The 14,046-nt window shown below is 37.8% G+C and overlaps 1 protein-coding gene across 6 annotated transcripts in view; it reads right to left on the reverse strand.

The window, feature by feature from the left end:
• Positions 1–14,046, reverse strand: part of MARK1 (microtubule affinity regulating kinase 1) — a 69,970-nt gene that overhangs the window by 30,032 nt on the left and 25,892 nt on the right. For 4 of the 6 annotated variants that reach the window (XM_037069379.1, XM_037069378.1, XM_037069377.1 and 1 more), the window contains exons 2-6: positions 11,971–12,174; positions 10,743–10,796; positions 6,422–6,470; positions 5,053–5,118; positions 1,174–1,244 (exon numbers count right to left, since the gene is read on the reverse strand). In XM_037069379.1, coding sequence (XP_036925274.1) covers positions 1,174–1,244; positions 5,053–5,118; positions 6,422–6,470; positions 10,743–10,796; positions 11,971–12,174 — 444 coding nt within the window. The remainder of the gene's footprint in view (positions 1–1,173; positions 1,245–5,052; positions 5,119–6,421; positions 6,471–10,742; positions 10,797–11,970; positions 12,175–14,046) is intronic. The other 2 variants (XM_037069382.1, XM_037069381.1) reach the window with 1 other exon arrangement.

Here is a 14,046-nt window from a genome sequence, read left to right on the forward strand (position 1 = left end):
AACTGATCACAGAGTTCGTTTTGTGAGACCTCTGTTGTGACTCTCTCACAGAATCATGACTTTTCGGAACACGGTTTGCAAAAACGCTTTATGCCAAAGACATACCCAGACCTTTCATTCAGGACTGAGTCCTAGAAGCAGGCACCTTAAAACAGCCGAATTTAAAAACAACTGGCAATAAGGAAGCAGCTTGGAGAAACCGAATGGTGTTCAGCTACGTACTACCAAACTCTTTCCTGTCTTAGCTGCCCAGGTCCAGGCTTACCCGAAGTAAAGTGCAGTCGTCACTTTAAATGTCCCTGTGACGTTATCTCAGTACTGTCACTGTGGTTTTAGTACACAGCTGATGAGCCAGGAAATCCCGACGGGCATGAAATATTCCCACTGGGATCTTAGTGTGTATTTTAAAGACTTACTACTCACTCTTATTTTTGGTCAGCTGGTTTGCGATATAGTAAGTCGTCTGCTGGAACTTTACTTCAGTAAATGTGTAAAATGAGAATTTATTAATGTGTCATTTTTAGAGTAATTTATACCATAGGCTAATTTCAATCCCTTCTTTCCTAAAAATTAAAAATAAAATCCTAGATCAACTTAAAATTGTTTTTGTTTCTTATTTTGTCATTTCTGTAACAAGTTATATTCAAGTTGAATTGGAAATACTAATATCTTACCATATTCTTCTGCCCCATTTGCAAGGTTCCTTGCCTACCTGACTAAATAACGTTGACCATAGTCTTGAAATCTATAAAAATACGAGTTCTAATACCAAGGCATCTTTAATTACAAAACAAAATAAGACAATGACCCCTTTAAACAGTACACATATACTCTGTGTACACAGAGCTAACAATACTTTATAATAAATATTAGATAAAGGCTTAAGTATTTCTTTTCTAGCTCAGTCCAGTTTATGTCTCCAAGACTATCAGTGAATGAGTCTCACCTATAGGCATTTCGCCATTTGTAATCATCTAAAAACAACCATTTGCAACCCCTTTCAATTTAAATTCAGGAAGAAGAGATTTCTTGTTCAGTGTTCCATTCATAAAAAGCATAAGCAAGAATTTTTCTTTTTAAGACACCATATACCCTGAAGTGCGGTTTGTGACACTGTCCAATGTACATTACTAGAAATAGCAGCAAAACAAAGTTGAAAACTACTTTCCGTACCTGCCTAAATTTTGCACGGGCCTCTTTTTCTTTCATTCTTCCATGGGCAACTAAGTAATCAAATACTTCACCTGAATCAGAAAGGTAAAGCAGGCAGTAAAATATACATAAGATTTTCAATTAACAATATATGCAATGTCAAGTTTTGGCCTTGTTTTTAAAGAAGCTTCTGGCCCACAATTTTCTGAGAATGCTACATCAATCACAAACTATTCCATGAATAGAAAAAAAAAGAAAAAAACTGCATATAGAATTGAGTATTGGTAGCAGCTTAGTGACTCAGCAAACCTCTTTAAAGAATAAATCATAAAAACATAACCAAGAAAACTTGCCTTCTGCTTTTCAAGTATTACGTAAAAAAAATACAGTCAACTCTTTATTATCCGTTCTAATAAAGGGAAGCCACAGCACGGGCAATCAGAAATGACATTTGGCTTTGTATTTGAGGCCTACACTTCAAATAAAATAACAAGAGTCTTACTATGTTGGATCTCTCTCTTTTAAATTCGCGGAGCCTTGGTCCAATTCCATCTCACCATTGCCACACATGTTGATTTCTTTCCTTCCTTTTTACACTCTGATTACGCTTATTCACACCATACTCATCCCATCTACTGAGTAGCTATTATTATACAGAGTGAAGTCATCCTTATGTGCATTTTCTGTGACCCCAGATGAACTTCCAACTACTTGAGCACCGTCATCTTATCTGAACTTTCTTTGTATCCCCAGCCTCATGACAGAACACAACATGGACAGACACACGTATTTGTTGGAAGAATTTACGGACAATTAAAAACAGGAGAAATTTTCTATTGGATCGACTACTCTATGTGTCTGCAAGTTACTTCATTTTTTCTAGTCAATAATAGTAAAAAAAACCCCTCAAAGTAATGTTTAGTTACAATATTAAAAATAAAATATCTCCATATAAGGAAGAAATTTCTTTTTTGTGTCCTTTTAATTACCATTTGCATCATATAGCTATACATGCGTGCCCAAAACTCACCACGTGGCTTAAAGAGTACTTGTCAAGTACAGCTAAAAACTCGGGCTTTAGAATCAGACCGATTTTGGTGTGAATCCTGATTCAGCCCAAGGTAGCTTTTGGGAGACATTAGGAAGAGTTCTTCAGTTCATGCAGCCCAATTTCTACCTACTGCCCACCTCACATGGCTTTTGTGAGGATTAAATGAAATAATGCATGTGCTTTGCACAGTGACTGGCATATAGTAAGCACTCAATAAATTGTATATTTGTATCGAGGTATACAGATATATTACATATACAGGGATATGCAATATCAATCTAGGAAATAAGTAAAATATTTAAAAAGCAACTATGTCATGGCATATGTCAGATGAAACTAACGCATCTACAATGTCAGACAGCAAAGTACTTAAATGATTGAATGGGATGATGAAAACAGAGACATGGAGGGATGCTCTCATGGACCCATCAAAATAAGGAATTCTAGATAGGTGAGTTTCAGCTGGGAAAGATATATACACAAGTTCAAAATTTTGGGCTTCTCATAAGTTCTGCCAAGAACACTTCGGCCCCAAATGTTGACGTGACTCCGTCCTTCACATATTATATACTGTCTGTTTATGGCTTGCTTCCCCAGCTAGAGTGTAATCTTCTTGAGGGTAGGGACTTAGTCCTAGCTAACCCCTGTGTTCCCAGCATGAAGAATATTACCTAGTACAGAGTAAACACTTAATAGTGTTTGCACAAAGGAAGAAGGAATAAACACACCATTCCAGACTAGCCCTGACGCCTACGTTGAATAGTCTCTTTTGGACAAAATGTGGTTCGAAATCGTGAAGGAGGTCCTTGCCGCCCCCAGCACGAGAAATCTGGCACCTAGCTGGTGAACCGAAAGCAGCTGGTCCATTCCTGGCAAAGAGGTGGTTGTCGGACGCCAGTCCTGTTCCTGCTAGCCTTCCGTGGGCAGGTCAGGTTCAACCGTAAACTATTGGGACATCTCAGAGGAGAAACAGGCAGTGTGGTATTATTATCCACTGTTAGATGGTTAAAATCAAGAAAATGAGTTTAGATTTACTGCCAGAACCAGGCTGGTTTTGTTACAGGATCATCGAGTGGCAAGACCAAAGAAAACTGGTCACTAGGAATCAGAACCAAACGAGGGACTACCTGGTTGGGGCTGAACTCCAGCACACCATCTCTGTGCTACACGGCCCCCTGCCACTGAAGGGGGGAAGCCCCCCTAGCTTCTGAAGGAGGGCAGTGGGGAGGGACACTGTGCGCTCTGCTACCCCAGCCATCAACTCCTTCATTAGCACCAATAGAGAGCTGACTGTACTCACTCTTCATTGCCAGGACAGTATACACATTAACACGGTTTGTGGTGCACCTTCATGAATACAGAATGGTGTCCACAGATGCTTAGCAGTCTACAGTTTTTCCTATAAAGCCTGTCCAGTCCCTTTTTCTAGACTTTAGATGACTGAAATTAAATAAGAAAAACACCAAAAAACAAAAACAAAAGGTCTGAGCTATAAATAACACCCAGGGTTCCCATGCTGACAAGGTGTTATATAAATCTAACTAAAGGTCAAAAAAGGAGAGCAATGGTTCACTATGAGTTTTTTGTAGGTTTGTTCATTTTATTATAGACCTTCATCTGATACAAATTTGCACAGCTGAATAACTGTTTAAAATAAAAAAATTTAATAGCCCGGGTTATCTGGTTAAGTAAAAAAAAATCTACACTGAGATCATCTTCACGATAGAAAAAAAGCTTTGTAAAAAAAACCAAATCTACCAAAACTTTCCATCTGCATAAAAAAAAAACCTGAAAATGCAATTAAAATGTATTTAATATTTGCAGTAAAATTCCTTTGAGGTCTAAGAGACAGTACCTAAATACATAATTTAGATGCTGTGGACTAGCATAAATCCTTTCATTGTAGTTACATAAAATCTGAGTCACCAGGAAAAGCTATTCGCTTTATCAGCTGAAAGGACCCAACGCGGCTTTTCTATCGATTAGCAAAAGAGTTAATTAGCCAAAGTGGTTTAAATACTCAGACCTGCCCTCCCTCTTCTTCAATCGCTTACATTTTCTGAACCCTTACGACCTGTAAATACTCCTCTTTTATCTACTGAATGATTTAACTCTACACATTTCAAACCTGTTTCTGAGGAGCTTAAGTCCTCAGTAGAACTGTGGTTTTCACCCAGTGCGTCTCTCATTTGAGGGAAAGGCAGATGAGAATGCTTTTCTATATGTATCGGTGCTTTAAAAAAATCATTCCTGTTTTTGACACCAGGTAGTCAAAATCACGTTATACTCCTACTACAAGTGCATCTTACTATTACCCTGTCAACCCACTCTTTTAACTTAGAAAATATGTAGATCAATATTTGTCTAGAACACTTTATGGATTATCTTGAAAACATATATATTGTTGAGAAACTGTCATATATGAACAATCAGCGAAATAAACAGCTGACCTAGAATATGCTTTTGCCCTATGCTTATTAAATAAATACATTCTGCATTTGAGATTTCCTGCTTATAGCAAAGTGCATCTTCTAATTATCATAGTAATATAACCTATTATAATATACTATTCAGACAGGAGAATTAAACCATTCACAGGTAACAATGCAAGTTTAGAGTTTTAAAAATGCCCCTAAGAGATTTTGAAATAAGCCAAAAATTCAACTTTTAAATGTAGGATCAAGAGGTGTTGAAAGCAAACACAGAACTTTCCTTAAGGTATCACTTAAAGACATTTTAATAAAACTGCAAACTCATTCCCAACAATGGAGACATGAACGCTATCATCAGCCCTCGGTGGCGGTGGTTCGGGTCTCACCGACGCTAACGCTCCGAGCCCGCATCCTTACCCCCACTTGCATACTCCATGACTAAGTACAGGGTCTTCTCTGTCTCAATCACTTCAAACAATTTTACTGGAAGAGAAACGAGAGATAGGACTCTGTCATTGTGGGCACACACGGCACATGTTTTAATACAACTGAAGACGACACTCACCCAGGGGAAATTCTGAGTAGTTATTAAAGATTATGAATTACAATTTTGAATTCACAAAGTCTCCCAAGGGCCATTCTACTGTGGAAGAAAACGACCTACTACGTACGAAGTGACATGGAACCACCTGCCGGGTCAGAAGAAAGTTAAGTTTTTGGCATTAAAAACCATTCCTGTTCCTAATCAGAGTAATGGAGTGAAAGGAAAATCTTAAAATCAGAATAATAAATCTCTTTTTACAGTAATAAAAACTTAACTAAAGCTCTAAAAGATTGGGCATATCAAAAAATGTTAACAAATCTTTAGTACAGACACAACAAATTCTATCAATATGTGATATTATAAAAGTTTCTGGTGAAAAACTGCTAAATTATCAAATTTACATAGCTGAAATTAAATACTATAAATAATTATATTAACATCTCTAACAAACGTAAGATTTTTAAACAGGCAAGAATTAAATGTTTAAAAAACAGATTAAAAGAATTGATTTCTACTTCTTATAGTCCAATGACTTCCTATAATACATGCAATCAATATATTTATTTGTAAATATAAAAGAAAACCACAATTTATGGAAATAAATTCATTAAAATTGTAATCAGCTCTATTTTTAATTCAAATGAGTTATTTTGCCCATAAACTATGATCAAACCACCTGGAATTCATTTTTTATAAATATCTAAATGGGCCCTGGCTGGTGTAGCTCAGTGGATTGAGCGTGGGCCTGCGAACCAAAGGATCGCAGTTCGATTCCCAGTCAGGGCACGTGCCTGGGTTGCAGGCCAGTTCCCTGCGGGGGACGCACGAGAGGCAAGCATACATTGATATTTCTCTCCCTCTCTCCTTCCCTTCCTCTAAAGATAAATAAAATCTTTTAATTAATAAATAAATATCTAAATGGCATGCGATCTCTCTTCAGAGAAATTAAGTAAGGAGATTCAACAAAATACATATATGCATTAACTCCACATCATGTCCATTATTTTAGTGAAAAGCAGAAAACAGCAAGGCAGTGCAGAACCAGGACTTCGTAGCCTTTAGTTACGATCTTTATAACCTAATTTTACCCAGGTGTCTGTCACCTTCTCAGGTTATCTATCACTCGGGTTTCAGGTTATCACTTTTCTTCCATCTATATAATGAAATACCCTTAAATTGTTATCTTTGCAAAGACACTTGAAAGAAAATACTTCATCATTAACGTATACATAAATTTCATACCTATGTTAGGATGATTCAATATCTTCATTATTCGAACTTCTCGAAACAACTGTTGAAGAAAACAGGTGGACAGACTCCTGTTAAAAAAGGACACTCCAGCAGAGACCCAATCGAAACATCCATTTGAAGTAATGCGTCTGCTTGTAACACACTACAGGATCCCGGTCATGAGCTAAGAAGCAAGAGACCTGTTTCTCAGTCCCATTTCTAACTTTGCTGAGACTTGGTTTCCAGGACAATACTAACTAAATGAATGCAAAGGGTGTTCGTTCTCTTTCTCTCTCTCTCTCCCCCCTCCCCAACATATCCAATAAATCTTAAACTTTTATTTGACTGTTCATTACCAAGAATAAAAGAAAAATACTGTGGAAATGAAGCTAAATGATTCTTCGCTACATTTTTATCTCCAAACAACCTTCTTGGTGGGGGGGGGGGTGGTTCTGACTCTTTAGTCATCTCTACTGGTTGATCAGATAGTTTATTAAAGATGAAATCATATAAGCTTATACTTAAATAATATTTGAAAATACAACTATTTTTCAGTAGCATTTTAAGGGAGACTTGTATAACATTAAAAATAATAAAAATATATTTACCACTCGATACAAAAACAAAAGAAAATGAAAATAAGTCACCTGAAACATGAATGTTAAAATTTCCCTTCCTTTTATTTTACTTTTAAACAAATGTAAGACCTGTTTTTCAAAAGCATGATTTAGCTTTCTTTTTTTTTTACTGTATGTTACCTCTGAGTATTCATTAGAATCAAAATCAAACAACTAGTTCTACAGAAAAATAGGAAAACCAATAATTGATGGTACTCCAAAAAGTCTGTATTAAAACATATGTGTTTTGTCAGAATAAAATCTAAAGTTGGTGCTTTCAGAAGTTATTATTTCTCTCAAGATGATACACAAATGGCCAAAAAGGACACGGAAAAAATGCTTGATATCATTAGTCATCAGGGAAATGCAAGTCAAAACCACAGTGAGATCTAACCTCAGGCTTGTTAGAATAGCTACTACGAAAAACCCCAACAACCCAGAAAGTAATGTGTTGACGAGAATATATAGAAAATATATACATCCCAAAGACGTGAGACCAGAGACTCTAACATACACCAGCATATCCATGATCATGGCAGCGTGATCCACAATAGCTGAAAGGTAGAAGCAGCCCATTCATCCGCCCTTGTCCACTGATGGACGAATGAACCAACACATGGGATAAATACATGCAATGAAACGCCGTGCAGCCCTGACAAGGGTGGACATTCTGACACGTAACATGAACAAGCCTTGAAAACATCCCGCTACGTGAAATAAGCTAGTCACATGAAGACAAATACCGTATGACTCCATTTCTACATGAAGTGAAAACAAGATATCATTTTGCATCCATAAGGTTGGCAAAAATCAAGAGATCTGAGAATATAAAGGGCAAGAAAGTGGAGCAACAGTCAATCTTATACTGTGTTAGCAAAAAGTCCATGCGGGTTCATCCACTGTGAAGACCAGTTTGACAATATTTAGTAAAGGTGAGAACAGGCACACCCTGTCACCCAGCAATTCCGCCTGAAGAGACATATCCTTCTATACACCTTCACAGAAAAGTATACACAGGAATGATCATTGCAGCGCCACGTAACAGCAAAAACAAAAAGTTAACTAACTAGAAAATATGACAGTAAAACACAAAACCACCAGGAACGATTTAAATAGCCACCAAAAGAAAAAGGGACAAACTGTTAGTATACCTATTAATAAGAGAATGAGTAAAGAGTGTCATATTCATATGGTGGCACGTGATAATAGGAGTGAAAATAAATGAACTAAACTATGTAGACAAACATGAACACAATGGAAAGACAATGTTATAGGGAAAAATGCAAGTTGCAAAAGAAGAGGGAGTTTAAAAATAAATACATAGTATTTTTATGTACGGATATAGACATGTGAACATTTTTTAAAAAGTTGAGTGGGACTAAGAAAGACCAAACTCAGAACAGCGGTTCTTTTATAGGTAGGAAAAGATAGAAATAGAACCAAGAAATGACACATAGGGCTTTCACTGTATCTGCAGTGTTTCATTTCTTAAAAAAAAAAAAGAAAAGAAAAGAAACAATTTAGTCCAATAAAAAACACCATGAGAAAGCAACTTGGTTTTCCAAATGGGAAAGACACGTGGAAGGCCAAAAATTAAAAATAGATGTGTTTACTATGTCAACAGACTGCCCGACTTAGGGAAAAAAAGTAGAAGTATGACTCTTCAGATAACTACATGAGAGTATGACTTTTAAAAGAACCAGATGGTTAGTCTAAAATTCATAGGTGATTTAAAGATTCTTAGCTTCCTCTGTTTCTAAGAAAAAAAAATTTCCAAAGTTTCTTGAGAATATAGAAATGGGTGTATGCTTTACAACCACTATAAACCACTAAAATGAGAGCAGAGATTTTAAAAGTCGAGAGGCAGAATACAAGTAATAAAAACAAGAAACAAAGCCCAACAAATAAAAACTGACGTGATTCTTCCCGATCAATCTTTGGGGAGGAGCGCCTGACTTTAAGGAGGACGGGGGATTCGACATCGTCAGGGAGACAGGAAGGGTTTTCCTGCTGGAATAAATGGCTCCAGTAACTAACGTGGGCTGACAAGGTTTAGAAAAGTCAGATTTTGGTTAGTTTGGTCTTTTCAGAAAATCCGGTATTCTTACATCTAAGCTGTTGGTGTTTTAGCTAGATAACAGTATTGGTGTCACCTTTTAAAAGACATTTGTTTCAACACTTTCTTCCTCCAAAATCCATCATATGTCATTGTTAAAGATACACTTCCCACTAGATGCTAAAGAGATACATCTTTTAATAGCCATGATTTTCTGATAAGCTCTGTTTTCAGTATTTCCTTCAGAACCAAATGGAGACCAGAGGCGTGTTGCAGACCACTCATTCCCTGGAGGATGAAGCAATGAAAACGGGAAATTGGGGGGATCTCGTTTTATCACCAAGCTCTATTGTTACCGGATCCTTGCAGGAAAAAAAAAAAAAAGGCCTTCCCGGTATTCCACCATTACTGATTGAAAGACTCTAAGAGTCCTGGCCCAGCTTACAAAATGCTGGCTCCTATCACTTAGGTTCTCATTTGACCCCCAAAAGAACGGCACGAGGCCCTTCCTGCAAATGACCCACACATGTGCAAAGAACTGGACCCGGCATCTCAGCGGTTTTGTTCCACCATGAACTGAAACTTGCCGTAAAGCGGGCATATGCGAGTGGCTGACATTCCGACACATGTTCAACACAGGGATGGTTAAGGAGTACCGTCAAAGGGCCTTCCTGCTTTCTCCTCCACCAAAGTATTTGCCAATAATTTTTATTGGTTGCACAAGTTTGGTTTCTTGATCATTTGCTAAATCGTTCATCCGTAACATCGCTGCCACGGTTCTGTCCTCTTTCTCCACCTTTAGGGACCAAACCGTCTTCATGACGAAGATGATTTTGCAGATATTCTGGAAAACTGAACTGGCTCTACCAGAGAGGCTGAATGGTTTTATGTATAAGATTCTCTCTGTTTTAGAAATCCAAAGTTATTTATGTGACATTTACATATGTGACTACGATCCCTTTATATTCTAATAAAAATCACAACGGATATTGTCTCACTCTATACAAAATTAATGCACGTGGCACCAATGCTAAAATACCTGGTTCATTTTTAAAGTAGTAAAATGCGTATCTGAGAAAATTTCCCCACAAAAGCAAGCACGAAGGCAACATAAAACAGCTTTGCCAGGGTGTTCTCTGTTCTAACCGCTTTGTATTCTTTTCCCTGTGGGTTTTTTTTTTTATATTTTTGCTCTTTGAAAAAATGTTCATATCTTTTACTGTAAGTCAGCTGCAATACTAGTTCTTACGAAAGGAGGAAGAAAAGCAAGTGAGGCAACGAAAGGAACCCCAGCTATGGGCAATATCAACTCATAAACAGATGTTTCACCAAGCAGAATCCTGAATGCCTCAAAATATCGAGCACCAAGTTTGTTTTTTTTTTTTAGATTATTCGACAAGTTTTATTCCACAGAATTAAACACGTGGATTCCTTTCCTACAGCACATGCATTGGAGAAGTAGATATTTTTCAAACAACCGCTTGAAAAATATGATTTAAATATAAAATATAAAGATGTTTTTATGTCATGTCTGTCCTTAATATATCAGTGAGATGCAATTTTGCACCTAATCAAAAAATGCAGGATAACTGACCTTATAGAAGTCATAAATTAATTAACAAACACATTCTAATTACTTACTATTAAAATTATTAAATACCTTTTGTAGACTGGTAGGATTTAGCTGAGTTTTATCTATTATTTTCACAGCAACCTAAAAGAAGAGAATCATTAAACTACATTTGAGAATATACGTTTTCATGAAAAAAATCTTATAAAGAAAACATCTTTTGTTTTATTTCTAACTACATATAATTTAGGGCTCACACAACTGGATGGCCGAGTTTCAACAATTTGGCAGCAAAAGACTATATTCCATTGACCCAAGTCTTCAGTTTGTCTGATTCTGACTCCATGAAATGTCCCTTTTGATATTTCCTCCAAGTTTCCTCTTCTTAAACAAAAGCCATCTGTACCTTAATCTTTTACTCGGAACCTGGATAAGTTCCAATTATCAGAGGGGAGGGGCTTATACACTTTTAGTAACTTAAGTTTTACATGAGTAAAATGGTTAGGTGGGCAGAGAACCTGGATATCCTGGCTTAGTTATAGCCGACCAATGAAGTGGATTTGCATGTCCTCCAAATCTCTGCCCAATATGCTTCCATCTGAATGGCTCCTGGAGTCGGAATGGACTCAGAGAAGTAAACTCAAGTTCAAAGTGACGGCAATATTAAGCCTGAAGCAAAATCAAAATGGACTAAAAACATTTTGTGACTGAGATTTTTCACAACATTATGTAATAGAGAATGTTAGATGCTTAACTGTTTTAATCTTTAACATATAAAATTATTAAATACATTCATATTGATATTATTAAATGTATAAATCTTTGCTATATAAACACACATAATTTAAAACACATGGGATTTTAAAACCCAATTTTCTTATAAAACATCTACATAACAACACTTGTTCAATGGTCTCTAAGTAGATAAAAATCAGTGGGCTACTTCCTGCACATTTAAACCTGATTTTTAATAAAAACGTATCCTTGCTCAGCTCTTACAGTTGGGCAACGAAGGTAATCCAAAATAGTTCCAGAAACCTTGTAGCAAAAGACAGAAGTCTGAGACGAGCTCGTCTGCATCTGACGCGATCTTTGAGATGCTACTGCAGGGATGTGTCTTTTCTACGCCTTAAAGGCCAGCTTCTTCTGCTACGATATCTTTCTGCCCAGTGCATTCCATTCACTCACACCAGCATCTACCACGCTGCAATGCGCCATTTACTCCCAGCACGAGCTCCAGAAAAGCTGTCTAACAAGCCGCTAGAGAGGTGAACACTTAACATCCGCGCAACTATTAAACAGCCTCCTGAAAACTTACCTCTCTCCCAGTTAGAACATGTCTTGCCAATTTCACTTTGGCAAAGTTCCCCTTCCCTATTGTCTTCTGTAAACGATAATTTCCAATGTGAGGCTGCTCGTCTGTGGCTGACGTGATGGAGTTTCTGCACCGGGGGAAGCTCTGTCTGCTGCTGGATTTGGGAGGCTGCACGTGGGGTTCGGCGTGTCCATCCACAGATGTGTGCTAAGAAAAAGGTTGCAAGATTCCATTGGTCATTCTGTTATAAAAGGACAAGCAAAAAAAGACCACAAATGCTTTTCCTTGATGATCCATTGTCAAGGAAAATACATTGCAGTGCCTGATTTAAAAGTTTGGGCATTCTCCCTGCAATTTCAATTGCACATTAGCTCCTTTTGCCAGGGGGAGTACAACTGTTTACAATGAAATGTTCTGCAGAGCTTTAGGCACAAGCGTAGGATGGAAAAACCCAGGTGGTTAGATACACAGGAGCCCCAGAGGCGACTCATCACTCCTCCAAGGGTGTGTTTGTTTAGTTCAGATGGTATCACAGTCCAGGACTGCTTCATTAAAATGTCTTTAATGCCAAGACAAAGAAAACCTCACGAGCACAGCTCTATTTCTCTAAACCTGTCATGTCCACACGTTCACTTGCTGAGCATATAATCCGGCCGGCTGACCACCCAGCTCCCCGCTTCCGGGATACTCTTATCAATTCCTGCCCAATCCTCCTCTCGGCTCACCATGCCCAAGCAAGAGCTGCAGACAGACCTGCTTGGCTCCGTGACCTAACAGCCATGGCCTTCCTCCCCAAAGCTGATTCCCGAGCAAAGCTCTCCCTTTTTCTCAGTCCCACTAGCCTAAGATTGTTCTGCATCCTTCTCACCTGCAAGTTCTGCCCCCGGGGTCCCGGTCCAGATGCCTAACTCGCCTTGTTTCACCAGCCCCAACCATTCCTGCTCCTGTCTAATTTTGTCTGCATTCCTACTTATATAAAACTTCCAGCTGGTTTTGTGAAAACATAGAATCACACATAAACATAACATCTTTTCCCCCATTAGTTTCGTAAAAATAGCTAAGATGAGTAGAATGAATTAGCAAGAGAAGAGATACCTTTTATTGGTCCAGTAACTAAATCAGACCTCTGTCGTCCGACCTACAGGACCAAAACTTGTCTAAAAATTTTTGATCAGAAAGATCGTAAAGGCGACTCCATTTACCAGTTTCAGGCAAAGCAGGACTCAGAGTTAGTCATTTTTCTGTTACTACTTTCTGATTTTTTTAAAAAGCTCAAGCTCAAGATTAAATTAGGTATATGACCAGAAGGCAATGTTAACTCTATTTGAGAAAAATATTACAACGTATCACCTCAATTTGAAAAACATGGAATAGCACTGAGTGATGAGCCAAAAAAAACGAAACAAAATGAGCCTACCCTATCAGCGCTTCCATTCAATGTCAAGGTAGGACTAGATCCACCAGGCATGCTTAAGGGGACTTATGTGTATCACCCTTCCACAAGGGACATCCATATAAACTAGAAAACGCAAGTAATCAATACAGTATTTTGGAAGTACTCCTTGAATTCAACAGTTACAAGAGAGAGGAAACATCCTTAATAATCAATGACATCCGGAAAGAGTCATTCAGTGAACTCTTAACTCATCCTTCCAAACCGTCCTTTTGTGGTGGTCGCTCAGACACGACCACCACGGAAAAGCCAGACACCAAATCAGAGCTTCTATTCCCCTCCTCGGCTACACTGGCTTCATTTTTGGTCTTTCTATAGTTATTTCTGAGACTTCATTGCCCCCGATGTTTACATTATTTTTTATTAAAATGATACAGGCATATGGTCAAATATGTCAAGTGCCTATAATAGGCTACAGACAATAATATCAGGCCCTCTATACTACCTTTCCAAACTTCAAGCCTGCCCCCTGAGCGTTTTCCACTTAGCCTTTTCTTCTAGTATTCGCTAATTCTTGGCCCATCAGTCTTAGAAATTCTCTCAATTTCCTACTATGGCAAATTAGGATTAAGATTTTGTAGTGGCCCCCTTTTCTCATCCTCCTAATGCAACATGGTCAAATTTTT

This window comes from Sturnira hondurensis, unplaced genomic scaffold (assembly GCF_014824575.4).
Source record: "Sturnira hondurensis isolate 20B ecotype Veracruz unplaced genomic scaffold, ASM1482457v3 Scaffold0018525, whole genome shotgun sequence".
Lineage (NCBI taxonomy): Eukaryota > Metazoa > Chordata > Mammalia > Chiroptera > Phyllostomidae > Sturnira > Sturnira hondurensis.